General features: G+C 43.5%; 1 protein-coding gene across 1 annotated transcript in view; it reads left to right on the plus strand.

Annotated features, from left to right (window-relative positions):
• Nucleotides 1-19,597, plus strand: part of NFU1 (NFU1 iron-sulfur cluster scaffold) — a 75,886-nt gene that overhangs the window by 40,379 nt on the left and 15,910 nt on the right. Inside the window, exon 7 of the mRNA XM_082254894.1 lies at nucleotides 3,327-3,501. Within this exon, the coding sequence (XP_082111020.1) occupies nucleotides 3,327-3,501 (175 nt within the window). The remainder of the gene's footprint in view (nucleotides 1-3,326; nucleotides 3,502-19,597) is intronic.

The following is a 19,597-nucleotide window of genomic DNA, read 5'->3' on the forward strand; positions in this document are numbered from 1 at the left end:
TTTTTTTTCATATAGCTATTTTATTCTAGTCAATTATTTAACCTAATGTGATTGAAACCTAATGCATGACCCAGTAATCACTAAGCAGTGTGTGTATAATATTTAGGCCAGTGTGATGAGACCGGTTTTTCTCTTTATTACTCATCTTGCCTCTTACCACACACCATTATTCCAGATTCTTCTTTCCCGTTGGCAGGCAGTTCTGTGTTGTGTTTAGTTATACAGTTAGTTTATACTAGGTGGAAGTGATGATTAATGAAACATTGTCTGCAGATTTCACAAGGGAGTAATTTACACTATTTTGTCATTGATTTAGGTTCATGACACTGTAACCACAAATAAAATGTTATCAGTGGTCTGGTTATGGGTGTGGAGGAAGAGATCTCACGTAACAATTGAACTATGTACTTACACTAATTTGCCATAACATTATGCCCACTGACAGGTTACAGTATAAGTTCACCTTTGGGAATATGTTACATCTTCCACCTGTATTTACGGTGGAGCATGTAACGTGTTCCAGCTCCTTCTGCCACCCTGTCCTGATCCTCCCTCAGTGTGACAGTAGGCAGGGATCTTCTCCTCTCACCCACTGTCACAATTCAAAAACTGTGCAGCCATGCAGGGGCTCCACCCACACGGCCATGTCATTAATTCACACTTTCCTGTAAGTGAATAAACTCTGTCACCGCATCAGACTGCTCTGAATGAACTGCAAGGGCGCTGATAAGCACCCTCGTAGTTCCATCACAAGTCCTGCAGCTTTCAAACTGACAACTCATGTGAAGGTACAGAATGAAAGCTGCCGGACTTGTCTGCAGAAACCTGCCATTGCACCCCTGATCCACTGATGATCGTTGCAGTGCTTTCCAGGCTCCTGCAGGAAAAAAATTATAATAAATAAACTTTTTTTTTTCTAAAAAAATATGCTTTTTTTTTTTTCCAGAAACGTAAAATTATCCTTGAAGTGAATAACTGATTATCTTGTTACAATGGCATCTAATAATCTGTAAAATATTAGGCAGTAAGTAAACATGTTGTCCCTGAAGTTGATTTTTTGAAAGCTTAAAAAAATGGGCATCAAAGTTTGTTTATGGGGCTGCATAGAGCCGTCGGAGTGCCCATGCTGACCCATGTCCACAACCAAAAGCACCTACAATGGACATGTGAGCATCAGAACTGGATCATGGAGTAATGAAAAAAGGTGGCTTAGTCTGAGAATAGCATTTTCTTTTACATCATGTGGATGGCCGGGTGCGTGTGTGTCACTTACTTGGGGAAGAGATGGCAGCAGGATGCAGTATGGAAAGAAGGCAAGCCGGAAGAGTTAGTGTGATGCTTTGAGCAATATTTCGCTGGGAAACCTTGTGTCCTGCCAATCAAGTGGATGTTACTTGACGTGTACCACCTACATAAAAGTTGCTGCTGACCAGTTGCACCCCATCCATTAAAACTTTATTCCTTAATGGCAGTGGCAAGATAATATGCCCTGCCAAACTGTAAAAATGGTTCAAGAATGGTCTGAGGAACACAACAATGAATTTGAGGTGTTGACTTGGCCTCCAGATCTCAGACCAATTAAGCATCTGTGGGATGTGCTGGAAAAGCAAGTCTGATCCATGGAGGCCCCACCTCATAACTTACAAGACCTAAAGGATCTGCTGCTCACGGCTTGGTGCCAGATACAACAGCATACCTTCAGATGACTAGTGGAACCCATGCCTCAACAGGTCAGGGCTGTTTTTGTGGCAAAAGGGGGACTTACTCAATATTAGGTGGGTGGTCATATTGTTGTGTCTGAGCAGTGTAAAATTTGATAACGGAGAATATATTGTAAAGTGATTGGACAAAATAATGCATATCAGGCCTTTCCCTAGTGTCCATGGATTCCTGTAAAGCAAGCAGCTGAAACACAAATCATTGTACCAGTACAGTTTAGTTTGGAAAAAAACACCAAGTTATTACTGTGGGTATCCGCATGTACCCCTGCACTGATTTAAACCCTGTCTACAAAAGGATTAAGAATTGCGAAACTGAAGAAAAGGACATATGTTATTCATAGAAGCTGTTAAGGGTTCGACCTTTTTTTTTTTTTTTTTTTTCTTTTAACTAGTAATTAGTGTGCGAAGGAAACACAGATTCATGTTGTGCATAGACCGTTGTCCAGGTAATTTTTAAGAAAACCTACCATCATGAAGCTCCATATATCTCAACATGTCCAGAATACATACAGCTCACTGTATACTGCAGGTGTAAGAGTACTCTGAGAAAGCAGATTCAGTAATCCTGCAAGCGCATGCTGGAACTGAGCTTGAAGTATAGCCAGAGCTTTTTTTTCTATGGATCACAGGAGTTCAGTTCATTCTCCACTCCTGTGACCCGTTTTCATCCGACAGTGGGCTAAAGCCTGTTGTCAGCTGATATCACAGAGTCGGTCCAGGCTCTAAAACTCAGATGCTACCTGGACTGTCAGCTGGCTCAGCCTCTCAGCGGGCCACTGAGGGCCTGAGTCAGCCGCTCCCACCTTCTCCACAGCCCAGCCCTCTAGTGAATGCTGAAGTGGCAGAGCAGAGAGCTGGTGACTGACAATCAATAGCTTTGTGCAGACTGAGAGCTGCGAGGTCAGCAGTGTTTGATCACTGTTTTCAGCCTTAGAGCTGACGGTGGACCGATGCAGCATCAGACCAATGCTGAATATGTCAGTATAATTTTTTTTTTTACCTAAAACAATACTTCTCTTTCAATGGCACATCATAGTAACCGAGTCAAGTATCATTTACCTGTGGTGTACCCTTATGTCAAGCGGTTATAAAATCTTGTACTCATGGGGATCAGTTTGTATAAGAGCAGTATGTAGAGCAAGCATTCATATATCATTTGCAACACTTTTAGGATCTCCTGACTAGGTTTCTTCTATACTGCTTCCCCGTCCTCCAATTATCAGTCTTTTGCAGAAGGAATTTCCTCTCTTCATCCGGACTGTTCTGTCCCACTATATAATAAATGTTAAAGATTTAAGCTCTTTAAAACATCCCTGAAAAAAATAAATACTCTGAATCAGGTCACAGTTGTCCGGCTTTAAAGACAGATTAGTTGCATTCTTATTTTGCATTTTTCCCTTAAAACTTCCTCTTTTCACCCTACCTGGCATCAGTCATTATCCCTTGTGAGCTCTGATTTATATATGTCCTCCTGCAGTCACGATTAATGAATCCTCTAAAGACAGTACTGATGTTGACAGACATTCATTTTGATCAACATCTGTGAACCATTTTGAGTTTCTGTATGAACTTCTCTTGTACCAACTTCTTTTTCTCCCTTACCAGGCCTACAGTCCAAGAAGATGGTGGTGATGTCCTGTACCGAGGGTTCCAGGATGGCATTGTACAACTGAAGCTACAAGGCTCCTGCACAAGTTGCCCAAGTTCAATAATAACACTTAGAAGTGGCATTCAAAATATGCTGCAGTTCTACATCCCGGAGGTAGAGGGTGTAGAGCAGGTAAGTCTGATGTTTTAATATTCTAAATTTATTAGCAAATATGATCTGCTGGTAATCAGGTGATTTTAGGAATCATGACAGCGTATGTCCCATTGATTCAATATCTCTCGCTCTTTCTTTCTTACTCATTTTGCACTATAGCAAAACCTGTACTGATAGAACATGGGAGAAGACAATTCCTGACCTGTCTTCCTTAATATGGTAGCTGCTTTCCATCATGCTAATCCAATGGATTTAATATTCTAATATTCTAGGCACTGACCTAGAAAGGAGTATGCAGATCGGGTACTCTGATTTCACTCTGACTGTCTAATCTGTATGCTTGTTCAGTGACACAAACCAATAAAGTCAAAGACAACCAGTGAACTTGCTTTATTACAGGCTGGTCAGCAGTAATAGCCAACATACTGTATATATCTCAGGACAGTTTAACTTTAGGTATATGAAGCAATAATTTGGCCCATTCTTTCATGCTGATTAGCTGCAGATTGTTGGATTTTTGTGGACCAGATTTTAAACTGTTTCACAGATTTACATTTGAGAATCCCAGATAAACCAACAGTAATAAGCATCTTATGAAGCTTTTGAAACCAGAGGTATACAAAAAGAATCCAAAGTCAGTGTATACTGTATATTTAAAGCATAAGTTCACCTTTGGGAATATGTTACCCGTTCCATACGTTTTTAGGGTAGAACATGTAGCATGTTCTTTTTTCTGCAGCCCTTCTCCAACCTGCCGCCTCTAGTGACAGCAAGCCAGGGATCTTCTCCCTGAACTCGCTGTCCCGATTTAAAAGAAATCCACCCACACAGCCACATTATTCATTCACAGGGTTCTGAGAATGATCACGTTGCAATGCTTTATAGGCTCCTAGTAAAAAAAAAAAAAAATAATAAATAAATGCACATTTTTTTTTTTATCCTACAAAAAGATGTGCATTTATTTTAATTTTTATTTTTTTTTTTTTTTTACAAAGGTTAACATACTTGAAAGCATGACTAAACCCTCCCATCAGTGAGGACTGTGCCATCCTTGCTCTATTTAGGTTCTGCTGAAAGCTAATGCAGCTTGTGCATTTTAGGACTGGTAAGCTGCAAATTTTTGTTCTTGGGTTTGGATAATCCTTTAAGGTGACTTAATGTAGCCTCCACTTCAAGATCACTGCACCAACATCTCTCAGATAAAGATATCGAAGTGCTCGAATATTGTTTGTACTTTTTCTTCAGTTATGCATTTGCATCTATCATAGGTCATCTGTATTACTGAGCAGGCAGACTGCATGCTGGAAATTCAAAAGTATGCATTTTCTGCTGAGCATTTTTTTTTCCTGTTTCTTTCTACCTTTGTGATGATGCCTTCACATACAAAAAATCCAGAAACTTGTTAGTCAATAGTCTGCTGGTGCGAACAGCTTTACAATTATCATCCATCCATGCTATCTTTTTATAGCTATTTAAACAAAGTTTACTCTTTATTATCATAGCCAAGACAAATAAACAGCTGAAGACTTTCTCAACATAATGTTTGCTCAGTGCTGAGTAATGACAGGGGCATCTGTGTGCATGCATTTTATAGGGAACTTGTTGGATAGAAATGTGGAAGCTGCCATTGCAGAGTTTTAAAACTGCAAACTCTGGAATGCTGCTCCTTATTCTTACTTCACAACTTTGGATTATCAGGCTTCCATTACCCGTATGCTTTCCCTATACTGGGATCTGGGGGTTACAGTTCCTATGTGGTCTGAGTGGCATTATCACATCCTGTGTTGTGATTGTGTGCTTGACATCTGGCTCTTGATCCACCTTGAACAGTATTTCCATCTGTGGTCTGCATATATACCAGCTAAGTGCATGGAGCCTCTGCATTATCCAACTTGATATGTGTCACTTTCTCTATCGCTCATTGACAGACGTAGTCTTCTTGATTCTCAAGAGCTGGGTTATGTTGTCTCCGCAGGAGTAGGACTAGGCAGAATGACAAAACGTTCTGGCTCCACCCTAGGGGGCAGTCCCTGAGGGTATATCCTCCCTCTCTCTGCTACAGGGAATCAGTTTTTTTCTGTCTAGTCAGGAGTAAGGACCTAAGTTCCTTGCTGGGATCTTTTGGTCCTGGCAAGACTTTTTTTCTTTAAGAAAGACATTTTTTAGGTAGTTTTCTCCAGTGTTTTTTTCCTGTGAGATCTTCAAGCAAAAATGCCGGACTGGGCGACACTTGTGGTCACCCCAGCCGGCCTACGAGCGCGTGCAGACCAGGCATTGCGCTTGGTCGGCCGCGACATATTCAAGTAAGTATGCGGGGCCGGGCGACGGGCTGGATGTGAGATCCAGTGGTCACCCCGGTTTCTGCCTAAAAGCGCGTGCAGACCAGTGCGCTGAGTCGGCCGCGACGGAGTCCCAGTAAAGGGACTGACTTTGCGAGTTAAAAGCTCGCTTGGACGCCAGGACCAGAGAGTCGAGGCGTCCACAAACCCCCACCTCGGTGGAGAGGGTATTATGAAGAGAGGGTGCCTGTCGGTTCGGTATGGTGAGTAAAACGTTCCCTTTTTTCCTCATTTATGAGGCAGTATATATTATGGGCCCCTCCATATATGGTCAGTATATATCTGACACTTACAAGTCCCCCTGGTAATACAGCATGTGTTTGTGGGAAGTGGACTTGGTTCAAGAGCTAACACTCTACCCAGCAGACTGTAACATTACAGCAAACATAGGAGGTATAATCCTACCTTATGTGCAGTGTATCTCTGTAGATCCATATGTCACCTCTCAGCAGAGTGCAGGTGGATGTGCTGGGAAGACGATATCGGCGGTCCGCCGCCATTTTGCCGTAGACCGAATGCATGTATGTCCTCAGGTCACGTCGGCCGCCATGTTTTTGGAGTCTTATGTCTCTTCTATGGGGGCGGCCATGTTTTGTGAGCCCAGCTTCCTCGTGGAGGGCTGGGAACGTCGGAAGGCGTACACAGGGGGCGGAGCCACGCCTTCTGCCCGGGAAAAAAGCAAACAGCTCCTTCCAGTCTGTAAAGACAGACGCTGGCTGCAGTTTGTTGGAAACTGCACTGCATCGGTTGGTGAGCCTTGGGGGTCCCTCTCTCTCTCTGTGGGATCGAGAAGCAGGTACTCTGAGGGGCGCTATTGCGCTAGGGGGAGACACATAAAAAAAAAAAAAAAATTTAAAAAAAAAAAAAAAAAAAAGAAAAAGTTTTTTTGTTTATTGCTGGCAAAGTGTCCTGTATTAACATGGACCCTGCCACTCATGTATCTCCTCCGGATCCCCTCGAGGGGTCTGCGGGATCCTCCAGCACCCCAATGACAATTGAATCTTTGTCAGCCATTATGGAAACTTTTGTGTCCCGGGTGGAAGTGGCTTGTCAGGGACAGGGCGCAAGAAAGCGACCCCCGCCTAACCCCTTATTATCTGAAACCTCGGATTCAGACTCTGAGCCTATTTCTGCAGTTGCAGGTACTTCATCTGGTATTGGTGTCTCGGGTCCTGTCTCTTCAGACAGTGAGGAGGATGTTTCGGCATCTGCCATAGCCCGAGAGGAAGCGTTGGTAAACGCACTCATTGTATCTGTTCAAGAGACTTTAAGGTTACAGGGTATTCCATCAGAAATAGCTGAAACTGAGATCCCTTTTGGGACTAAAAAGCGCATCAAAGTGGCAAAGGTTTTTCCATTGCCCAAATGTTTTGGCAATCCAATCGATGTAGAATGGCGTCTGCCAAAACGCACTTTTTAATATTTCCAAACGCATTGACAGGCGTTATCCGTTTGAGGAAACCCTTATTAAGAAATGGACAGAACCACCTGTGGTGGATTCACCAATTGCTAGATTGAATAAAGCCACGGTTATTCCTTTAGAAGACGCTCCGTCTTTTAAAGATCCAGTGGATCGCAAGATAGAAGCTATGTCTCGCACCATGTTTTCCTTGATTGGATCAGCTTTCAGGCCAATAATTGCTATTGGTCTGGTTTCGCAGGCTGTAACTGTATGGACCAAGTGGTTACGCCGGGACTTAGAAGAAGTCCCTCAGGCGGTATCAGATTTGTTGGAACTAATGATACAGGGGTTACAGTTTGTATGTTATGCGGCGTTAGACGCCACTCCATTAATGGCGCGAGCATCAGTCTCAGCAGTGGTTCTCAGGCGTACACTGTGGCTAAAAGGTTGGATAGCCGACCAAGGTTCCAAAAAAGCATTGGCTAATATCCCCTTTTCAGGAGAACGTCTATTTGGAGCCAACTTAGATGAGATCATTAAGGATCTCACCGGTGGAAAAAGCACCTTTTTACCGCAAAATTTTAAAGGTAGAGGAACTCGTCAAAGACGAGGGCCTTCTTTTTCTGCTCACAAGAGGTTTTTTCGTCCAGCGGGTGAAAAAACTAAGTCCTCCAAGGTTCCTACAGGAGGCATCAGGGGTCGTTGGTCGGGCAAGCAAAAGCCCGCCCCCTCCAGACCTGAAGATAAACCATCCAAAGCCTGAAGGTGCGCCCCCACCCATAACTGGGGTGGGGGGACGTCTTCGCCGGTTCCCGGATCCATGACTTTCCAGAATCCCGGACAAATGGGTTTGCGAAGTCATAAAGTCAGGGTACAAGATCGAGTTTCGATCTCTCCCACCGGCGCGATTCTTCCCTTCCAATATCCGACTATCTCCGGATCGTCTAGAAGATCTGCGGAGAGCAGTCACAGATCTACTACAACAAGGAGTGGTAGTCCACGTTCCTTGGACAGAACGGTTTCAAGGGTTTTATTCAAACCTGTTTACAATACCCAGGAAAGAGGGCAAAGTGCGTCCAATTCTGGACTTAAGAGCGCTCAATTCTTTCGTCAACATAAGGAGATTCAGAATGGAGTCCATTCGCACGGTAGCAGCCTTCCTGCATCCAGGGGATGTCCTAGCGTCCATAGACATCAAGGACGCCTATCTTCACATTCCCATTTTCGCAGGACATCAGCGTTTTCTACGCTTTTCCGTAGAGGAGAACCACTATCAGTTTGTGGCGTTACCTTTCGGTCTCGCCACGGCTCCGCGGGTCTTCACAAAGGTGTTGGCCCCTATGTTGGCACTTCTGCGCCAAAGAGGTATATCGATTCTAGGTTACCTAGACAATCTTCTGCTTCATGCAGAATCTCCTCAGACCTTGCTACAAAACATAGAGATTACTATGATTTCTTTACAGGAATTCGGGTGGCTGGTGAACCAGCAAAAGTCATTTCTGGTTCCCACCCAGAGGCTCGAATATCTGGGTCTAATTCTAGACACAGTCAGGACGAGAGTTTTCCTTCCGGTAGGGAAACTTCGAAAGATTCAATCAGCAGTCCAGTTGTTACTGTCCAACAGCTGGTCTTCCCTTCGGACGTGCATGAGGGTTCTGGGGTTGATGGTGGCTTCATTCGAAGCAGTCCCATTTGCCCAGTCCCATACCCGAATTCTTCAGCAAGAGATTCTTCTCAGATGGAATCGGAATCCGGAATCCCTGGACAATCAGATACGATTGAGCAAACAGACCAGAGAGTCTCTGGTTTGGTGGCTTCGGTCTCCAATGCTCAGCCAGGGAAAGTCATTTCTGCCAATATATTGGACGATAGTGACCACGGATGCCAGTCTATCCGGATGGGGAGGAATTCTCGGTCAATTATCTGCCCAGGGACTTTGGTCCCCGGAAGAATCCAGATTACCGATAAATGTATTGGAACTGAGAGCGATCAGACTTTGTCTGATTCACTGGACCGAGCAGCTCCAGGGCAGCCCGGTTCGGATCCAGTCGGACAATGCCACGGCCGTGGCTTATGTCAATCATCAGGGGGGCACCAAGAGTGTCCGAGCGGCCAAAGAAGTGGCTTGCATTCTTTGCTGGGCGGAACGATTTGTTCCAGCAATCTCTGCGGTGTTCATTCCGGGGGTGGAGAATTGGCAGGCAGATTATCCCAGCCGTCAGACCCTGGATCAGGGGGAATGGTCCCTCCATCCAGACGTTTTCCACCAGTTGTGCCTACGGTGGGGCACCCCGGATGTGGATCTGTTGGCATCACGATTCAACAGGAAAGTTCAGAGATTCGTGGCTCGCTCCCGCGATCCTCTAGCAGAAACCGCAGACGCACTGATCGCCCCGTGGGGGCAATACCAGCTAATATATGCCTTCCCTCCTCTCGCGTTACTGCCAAGACTTCTTCGCAGGGTAGAGGAGGAAGGAATCCCAGTAATCCTGGTAGCTCCGGACTGGCCTCGTCGAGCTTGGTACGCCGACATGGTCAGACTGGTGGCGGACGTCCCGTGGAGACTTCCTCTCAGAGAGGATCTACTGTCTCAGGGACCGATCTTCCATCCTGCTTTACGATCGCTGGCTTTAACGGCCTGGCTATTGAGACCCAGGTGCTGAAGGACAAAGGTTTGTCAGCTTCAGTTATTCCTACTCTAGTTGAAGCAAGGAAAGCGACTTCCAGAAAGATTTATCATCGCACATGGAAGTCCTACATTGCATGGTGTGAACCTTTTGGGGTTCCGTCCTCGGTCTTATTCGATTAGTCGAATATTGGCTTTTCTGCAACAAGGGGTTGAGCAGAAACTGGCCTTGAGTACTATCAAGGGTCAGGTCTCAGCATTAGCCATCTTCTTTCAGAAGCCTTTGGCTACTCATTCCTTGGTGCGGAATTTCATCCAGGGGGTGCGACATCTGGCTCCGCCAGTGCACGCGCCGTTACCCCCCTGGGATCTTAATTTAGTGTTGTCGGTTCTTCAGAAACCTCCCTTTGAAGATATTAGGGAGATTCCTCTACCCACGTTGTCCCAGAAGGTGGCCTTCTTGGTGGCTATTACTTCTGCACGCAGGGTGTCAGAACTGGCCGCATTATCTTGTCGTTCACCATATCTGGTGGTTCATAGAGATAAGGTGGTTCTTCGTCCGAATCCATCCTTCCTACCAAAAGTGGTTTCAGAATTTCATCTGAATGAAGAAATTGTATTACCTTCCCTGTGTCCTAAGCCCAGTCATCCTCGGGAATTTGCTTTGCACTCCTTGGATGTGGTCCGGGCGATCAGGGTATACTTGAAAACGACAGACTCGTTTCGCAAGACGGATTCACTTTTTGTGATCCCAGATGGACCCAAAAAGGGGTTGCCTGCATCTGCCGCGACCATTTCCAGATGGATCAGACAGACGGTAGTGCAGGCTTATTCTATTAAGGGTCGGGAGCCCCCGTTCCCTGTTAAGGCGCACTCCACTCGGGCACTTAGTGCGTCATGGGCCTTTCGCCATCAGGCGTCAGTGGTCCAGGTGTGCAAGGCGGCTACCTGGTCGTCGGTGCATACCTTCTCTAAACATTATAATGTTGATGTAATGGCATCGTCTGATGCCTCATTTGGCCGCAAGGTTTTGCAGGCCGCAATTTGAGGAGACCAGTGGTCTACCTCGAGGGTTTTTTCCGTTGGAAAATTTTTCTTTAGTCTCATTCTTTGTTTATAATGAGCCTTTAAAACTTCTAGTTTGGCACCGGTTGGGCCTACTAGATTGGATTTGATTTTGTCAATCCCACCCCTCATTTGTGGCACTGCTTCTGGATGTCCCAGCTCTTGAGAATCAAGAAGACTACGTCTGTCAATGAGCGATAGAGAAAAATGGATTTTTGTAAGAACTTACCGTAAAATCCTTTTCTCTTAAGCTCATTGACAGACGTAGTACCCGCCCCTCTATCATTGAGTTGGGTTGGGTTAATTTCTCTGTACTGCTTTAAACAGAACTGATTCCCTGTAGCAGAGAGAGGGAGGATATACCCTCAGGGACTGCCCCCTAGGGTGGAGCCAGAACGTTTTGTCATTCTGCCTAGTCCTACTCCTGCGGAGACAACATAACCCAGCTCTTGAGAATCAAGAAGACTACGTCTGTCAATGAGCTTAAGAGAAAAGGATTTTACGGTAAGTTCTTACAAAAATCCATTTTTTCCACATCTATGCTGTGTCTGTGTGTATATGGACAGTGGCCTGAAGGCTTAGTGTCCACTCCACAGACCAAGCTACACTATTTTACCAAAAGTATTGGGACGCCTGCCTTTACACCCATGAACTTTAATGGCATCCCAGTCTTACACTGTAGGGTTCAATATTGAGTTGGCCCACCCTTTGCAGCTATAACAGCTTCAACCCTTCTGGGAAGGCTGTCCACAAGGTTTAGGAGTGTGTCTTTGAGAATGTTCAACTGTTCTTCCAGAAGCGCATTCATGAGGTCAGGCACTGATGTTGGACAAAAAGGCCTTGCTCGCAGTCTCCGTTCCAATTCATTCCAGAGGTGTTTTATGGGGCTGCGCAGTCATGTTGGAACAGGAAGGGGTCATCCCCAAACTGTTCCCACAAAGTTGGGAGCATGAAATTATCCAAAATGTCTTGTTATGCTGACGCCGTAAGAGTTCCCTTCACTGGAACTAAGGGGCCAAGCCCAACCCCTGAAAAACAACCCCACACCATAATTCCCACTCCACCAAATGATTTGGACCAGTGCACAAAGCAAGAGCCATAAAGACATGGATGAGCGAGTTTGGGGTGGAGAAACTTGAATGGCCTGCACAGAATCCTGACCTCAACCCTATAGAACACCTTTGGGATGAATTAGAACAGAGACTGCAAGTCAAGCCTTCTTGTCCAACATCAGTGCCTGACCTCACAAATGCACTTCTGGAAGAATAGTCAAACATTCCCATAGACACACTCCTAAACGTTGTGGACCGCCTTCCCAGAAGTGTTGAATCTGTTATAGCTGCAAAGGGTGGGCCAACTCAATATTGAACCTTACAGACTAAGACTGGGATGTCATTAAAGTTCATGTGCGTGTAAAGACAGACATCCCAATACTTTTGGTAATATAATATATATGTACCCCCATATGTGACTTTTGATATTTACTTTGGAGCCTGGCAACCTCCCATTTTTTTTTTTTTCACAGATATGATGTGGCAGATATTAACTGCAGAGGGCTGACTCTATGGGGTTGATTTACGAAAACTGGAGAGTGCAAAATCTGGTGCAGCTGTGCATGGTGCCCAAACAGCTTCTAACTTCAGCTATTTCAGTTAAGCTTTGACAAAAAAAAAACATGGAAGCTGATTGGTTTCTATGCAGCGCTTCACCAGATTTTACACTTTCCAGTTATAGTAAATCAATCCCTATATGTCCACAAGCGTGGATTTATAAAGATTTATATGAACCTTATCCATGTATGGACTTTTTGCCAGCCTTCCCAATACAGTAAAACCTTGGATTGTTTTGTTTCGGAAACATGCTTGTAATCCAAAGCACTTGTATATCAAAGCAAATTTCCCCATAAAAAATAATGGAAACTCAGATGATTCGTTCCACAACCAATTATTCATAAATCCTTCAGTTTATAGTCCATATAAAAAGATTCTAGTAATGTAATAGGTTGTGTAACCATAAAATGTCCATCCATAAATGACACCTCCACAAGGGGATTAGAAACAAATTCCAGCAGGAGCTACAGAGTATAAAAGAAGAGGGGCGCCTCTAAGTGTGGCAATATGGTTACTGTATTTTCTGGCGTATAAGACGATTTTTGAAAGGTAGGGGTGACCAGCGCTATGGAGTAAAGACCTTTAGACAATAGTAAAGGTGTAAGCTGCCAAAAACCGAACCCACAAGGGGTTAAAGTGTGAAATAAATGGAGGTTGTAACGGCGCTACCTTAAAGTGAGTAAGTGCTTTATAAGTGCCAACTTAAAATAAAGTGCCAATATAGTAAAATTGTGTCATAAAAATCGTTGGTTTGAAATAAAGTGCACTAGTGGCTTGTAGTGTGACAGAGTTCGCTGATTATTAACCTGGGCCCATAAGGTGCGACTTTATAAAGTGCAAGTGCTGTGCTGCAAATACTCAATGAGTATGAAACAGTGAGTTCCCAAGGTGCGTTTATTTCGTGATAGCCGTTAATAGCTTCAGCAAATCATATTAAAATACATAAACCAGTGATTATGTCTTAAATGCATAAAAAACAGTGAACATAAATTATATCCGTGCTGTGCGTGGCGTTTTTATTGCCACTTATGTGAAAAGTAACAAGTTGTATGAAAGAAAGAAATAAATGAAAATAAATAATGAGGTTGCAATTCTTTAGTACATCCACTAGATGTCGCCCCTAAGTATACGACCTGTACTTGAGGAAGAATGGTCGATTGCTTCCGGGGTCCTCCAGTGAGCCAAACTTGGCTTTTAGTACCTCAAATTAGAAGAGAAAGGCCCCATGATGCAATGTATATTTGTAGCGTGGAAAAGAGAGCAGAAAACTCACGTTTGAGGCTGCCTAGGATCAGCGGTGACGGCCGGGAAGCTTCCACGGCCCAGGCTCCAAAACCGGAAGTGACGTAATGACGTTACGACTCCGCCCTACGCGTTTCGTCAGAGGACGTCTGCTGGAGCGGCCGCTCCAGCAGACGTCCTCTGACGAAACGCGTCACTTCCGGTTTTGGAGCCTGGGCCGTGGAACGCAGAAGCTTCCCGGCCGTCACCGCTGATCCTAGGCAGCCTCAAACGTGAGTTTTCTGCTCTCTTTTCCACGCAACAAATATACATTGCATCATGGGGCCTTTCTCTTCTAATTTGAGGTACTAAAAGCCAAGTTCGCCTCACTGGAGGACCCCGGAAGCAATCGACCATTCTTCCTCAAGTACAGGTCGTATACTTAGGGGCGACATCTAGTGGATGTACTAAAGAATTGCAACCCCATTCTTTATCTTTATTTTCATTTATTTCTTTCTTTCATACAACTTGTTACTTTTCACATAAGTGGCAATAAAAACGCCACGCACAGCACGGATATAATGTATGTTCACTGTTTTTTATGCATTTAAGACTACTTTTGAACCTCAAAAAAATCCTCCAAAAATGGGGGGTCGTCTTATACTCCGAGTATAATATCTCCAAGGTACCCTAAGTATAAGTATTACCGGTAGATGTAATCTCTCAAGACGCTGGCTGTGTGGGAACCCTGTACCGTTATACCGTATGTACCGTAGCTTCAGCTACATACAGTATATCCCGCTGACCCAATCACGGAGAGCAATGTATTCTAATATAGAATGCAAAGCCTGCTCGGATTGGCAGAGTAACATCAGCCCGCCTCTCTGACTCTGCCAATCCGAGCAGGCTTTGCATTCTATATTAGAATACATTGCTCTCCATGATTGGGTCAGCGTGATATACTGTATGTAGCTGAAGCTACGGTACATACGGTATAACGGTACAGGATTCCCACACAGCGTCTTGAGAGATTACATCTACTGGTAATACTTATACTTAAGGTACCTTGGAGATATTATGAGAGATTACATGTATTACAGTACTTGGGGTACCTTGAAGATCTATGAGAAATCTGATGTTTTTTAATGGTGTTGCCTTGCTTCGGAAGGGGGGTAGTCTTGTATGGGGAGTATAGCCCAAAACCTATGTTTTAACTTGAAAATTAGGGGGGGGTCATCTTATACGCCGGAAAATACGGTACATTTAATGAAGGTTCAACATATAGCAACTCACATGGTTGATTAAGTGCCGGTTCACATTTCTGCGATGCGGGAACGCTGCGAATATACAGAGTGTTCCCGCATCGCATCCGCACCCCTGGCAGTTCACACTGCTATATGTGATACGCTGGGGGTGTCAATTAAAAGTTAACGACACTCCCAGTTGAGATCGCATATCGCTGTGCGATCTGAAAGTTTGCACAGAATCGGATCGCACTAGTGTGAACCACCATGCGATCCGATTCTGCTGCGGACCAAAAAAAGGGTCCTGTGCGTGTTTTAGTGCGATTCCTCCTATTTAGGGATACAGGTCTCTGTGTTCATCTAGTGTATACAACCCCCATACAGTTAGAAAGCATCCCCTAGGCACACATTTAACCGTTTGATTGCCCCTGGTGTTAACCCCATTCCCTGCCAGTGTCATTAGTACAGTAACAGTGCATATTTTTAGCACTGTATACTGTAATGTCACCGGTCCCCCTAAAAGTGTCAGGTGTCCGATTTGTCCGCCGCATTGTCAAAGCCCCGCTAAAAATCTCTGATTGCCGCCATTACTAGTAAAAAAATAAAAATAAATAAAAATGACCTAAATCTTTCCCCTAGTTTCTAGACACAATAAATTTTGCGCAAACCAATCAATATACACTTATGGGAGATTTCATTCACCAAAAATATGTAGGCAGAATACAGATTGGCCTAAAATGATGAAAAAAATTGATTTTTTTTTTTAATTGGGAATGTTTTTTTAGCAGAAAGTAAAAAATATTGTTTTTTTTTTTTTTTTTTCAGAATTGTTTCTATTTGTTTATAGCGCAAAATAAAAAAAAAATTGCAGAGGTGGTCAAATACCACCAAAAGAAAGCTCTATTTGTGGGGAAAAAAGAACATCGGTTTTATTTGGGTACATCGTCGCACAAGCGCGCAATTGTCAGTTAAAATAACGAAGTGCCGTATCACAAAAAATGGCCTGGTCATTAAAGCGGAGTTCCGGGCACAGAATCGTTTTTTTTTTTTTTTTTTTCAATCCCCCCCTAACAATCACCCTTACACATCGATACATCCGCTAATCCTGGTTAGAATGGTGAAATAATGAGTTTGCAAGAATAAAATCTTACTTTATATAATTTCTGATGTGCGGTGCCATCTTTGTTGTGGATTGCCGAGTCCGTTGTGGGGAAATGTCTTCCCTTCTTCCTGATTCCAGTGGGCGTAGGCCTGTGAGTCAAGAAATGAGAACAGTGGTCGGCCGCCCATGTGACTGCAAAGTGCATCATGGGAGCGCCGAGGAAGAGCTCCCAGGACGCATTGCGGCACGGAAGTGACGAGGAGAGCCGAGGCGCAGGAGGGAGGAAGTCCTTTGAAAGGTGAGTATACAAACCTCTGTAAACAGGTAAGTGAAAAAAAAAAAACTATGGGAATATCCAATTCTGACTCAGCGGAGGGTAAGGAATACAATGCAGTAATTATTAGAAATTGAATTTTGTGCCCGGAACTCCGCTTTAAGGGGGTAGAACCTTCCGATCCTTAAGTGGTTAATGGTAAGTTTATTTCTAACCATTGTCTGTATGTCTACAAAAGTCTGGAACTTATTCAGACTCCATTGGGTGGAATATTTTAAACTTTGAGCTGCAGTTTTACTGCCCCCAACCATCTGCCTAAAACATAGCATACAGTCAGAAGGGCTGTGCACATGCTATGATGCACTCTGTAATAATTATGTCTGTTGCAGCTGACAGTGTAGTTCAATTTGTCGTGTTTGCATTGCATTGCACCAAACCTTTTCTAGCATGTAGCAATCAGCTAGCTTTACCACTCCCCAAACACTTTCATTCATGTCAACGCCTCACAAATGCACCTATGGTGCTTACAGCACATTTGAGATGTGTTTTAGAAAGTGCTACTAGCCAAGATGGTAGTCTATGAATCCATACAATAGGGCAAGCATTTTGGTGATGCAAACACAGCCAAAACATGCCAATAACATCCTAATGCGATAGGCGCGTTGATGAGCGTTCATAGTATCTAGACTTTCAAAGTATATCTAAACCAACTACTAGCAGACTTCAGCACTACTTTAACCTTGTCAAAGCCAGCTGACAGCTTGCTTCAACCAAAGTTTAGTCACTTGGTGTATTAAGCCCCTTTCACATGGACTTTTCGATCCTATCATGTCTGCTTCTCAGTTATTTAGGTGGACTTGATAGGAAGCTGCATGAAGGTTTATGGGCAGGTGGATGTAAATGGAAAAAAGTCCTCTACTTTTGAGTCCATCTAGGTCAGGAAAAAAAAAGAAAAAACGTAAATAGACTTGCATCCTATTTCTCTTTTTACCAGACATGGATGTAGCCTCTGTGGGTAGCAAGATACAAACAGTCCTGTTTATATTAAGCTACCTCCAATTTGCCATGTTTTGTATCTGGACAAAAAGAAAAGTATGAAAGTCTATTTCCGTGTTTTATTTTGTTTTTTCCTTCATGAGCTAGATCAGGGATTTTCAAACTATGGTCATCCAGTTGGGCAGGAACTACAATTCCCATCACGCCTAGTCATGTCTGTGAATGCCAGAGTTTTACAATGCCTCATGGGATGTGAAGTTCCGCAACAGCTGAAGGACCGTAGTTTGAGGAACCCTGACCTAGATGAACTCGAATGTAGAGGACTTGTGTCCATTTACATCTGCCTTCTTAGAGCTTCCTATCCAGTCCACCTGAATAACTGAGAAGCAGACCTGATTGAAAGTCTAGATTTACTAAAACTGGAAAGTGCAAAGTCTGGTGCAGCTGTACATGGTAGCCAATCAGCTTCTAACTTCAGCTTGTTTAATAACCTTTTGACAAAAAAAAAAAATGGAAGCGGATTGGCTCCAATGTATAGCTTCACCAGATTTTGCACTCCCCAGTTTTAGTAAATCAATTCTAAGTGACTAAACTTTGGTTGTGCATTTCTGCTGCAATTTACACTGTAGCCTCTAGGTGTCATTCTTCCATTAATGTCACTAGAGGAAAATGCTGCTACAGCATGTAGATTTTAGGGCTGGATTTTCTGGATTTTTGTTTCTAATCAAAAGTGGTAAAAGCAAATAAGTAGTCATTTCTTAACATTACATGGTTGTAGTTTAATTTTAGTCATATCTTAATCAGCCTTGTTAACTTGTAATTACAGCTTCATCTTTAGTCATTTTTAATTTCAACACTTGCGGTATTTGGTGTCAATAAGACTTATTGTGGCATTTATCATTGTTCCTTTGATTAAATAGTCAAACTTTTTGTATGTTATAGTAAATACTAGATTTATGTTAGGGTAAACACATATTGCACTTTATTTTGGAAGGGTGGCCATGCACACTTTAATAAATGACTAGTGGCAGTGAGACATCTGCTAATCCTGGAATGTACACAATGGTAAATTGCAGCTCAGTATAGTGCAGTGACACTTGTTTGGCTTCCACTTCCTTCCCAGTAGGCTCCCATTCCACAGACATTTTCTAGCCATTTGGATGGTGTTTATAAGTGCTTGTTTTTTTTCAGAGAAGCCATACGTAGTCTGATGCTCTCCCGGGCTTTGCATTGAGCTGTCTGATTGGGGTTTAATCAGGCTGTGTGTGGGCACCCTAAGGGTGGCTTCTGTGCTCGGCTTAGTGATTGAAGTACAGTAGAAGACATATCCTTGCTGGGAGGCTCATTACATTGTCCTTGCTGGGAGGCTCATTACATTGTCCTTGCTGGGAGGCTCATTACATTGTCCTTGCTGGGAGGCTCATTACATTGTCCTTGCTGGGAGGCTCATTACATTGTCAAATTAGGCCACTCTCCTTCCACGTGGGACTTTTTGGATTGCTTTAATAGTGAGTTTAAGGGAAAAGGGAAGATAGAGATTTTTACAAAGGACATATAAGTGAAGCTCTTGGTTTGCAGGGAGGCAGTTCCAAAGGTATCTATTAAATGAAAGCTGTCACATAAAGTAAATGTTCATCTGTTTTTAAAGGCAAGTTTACTTTTACAGAGATGTTCTGTAATCCTATAAATACATCTGACCGAAATAGAAGCAGTCATATACTGGTACTGCAGGTTCCTTAAAGCAGGATTTCACATTCCACACTTCATAATAGACATATTTCAAATTGTACCAAATACTGAAACTGAAACAATGTTGCCTGTCTTCTTTATATGTTGGAACTACAAAAAAAAAACCTCCTTTGTGCAATGTAGTGGATAAGGTGTCTGTAGTCAAAAATCAGAAGAACAGCCTAGGGGCACTGTTGAGACTGCACTGTTGGGAACTGAAAGGCTGCATTGATGGGCACTGCTGCTTATCCATAGATACTGCACAATAATTGAGTTTTGTAACCCTAGTACAGAGGACTTCTGTTAATGGCAGGATCACCAGGTGTAAATAAGGGAAAATGCCTGAAAAAAATAAAAATAAAATGAATGCAGCCACCACGTCAAAGGACAAGTAATCTGCAATATAGTCAATTTTTGTTCCTAAGTTTAGATCTGTTATAACTGCATCCAGGCCCATGCCTGCCTGCTGGCGTCTTCACACCTGTTCCTATTTCCAGTTTTTCTGCT

The sequence above is a fragment of the Pelophylax lessonae genome (assembly GCF_965119305.1).
Source record: "Pelophylax lessonae genome assembly, chromosome: 4".
NCBI classification, from domain to species: Eukaryota; Metazoa; Chordata; class Amphibia; order Anura; family Ranidae; genus Pelophylax; species Pelophylax lessonae.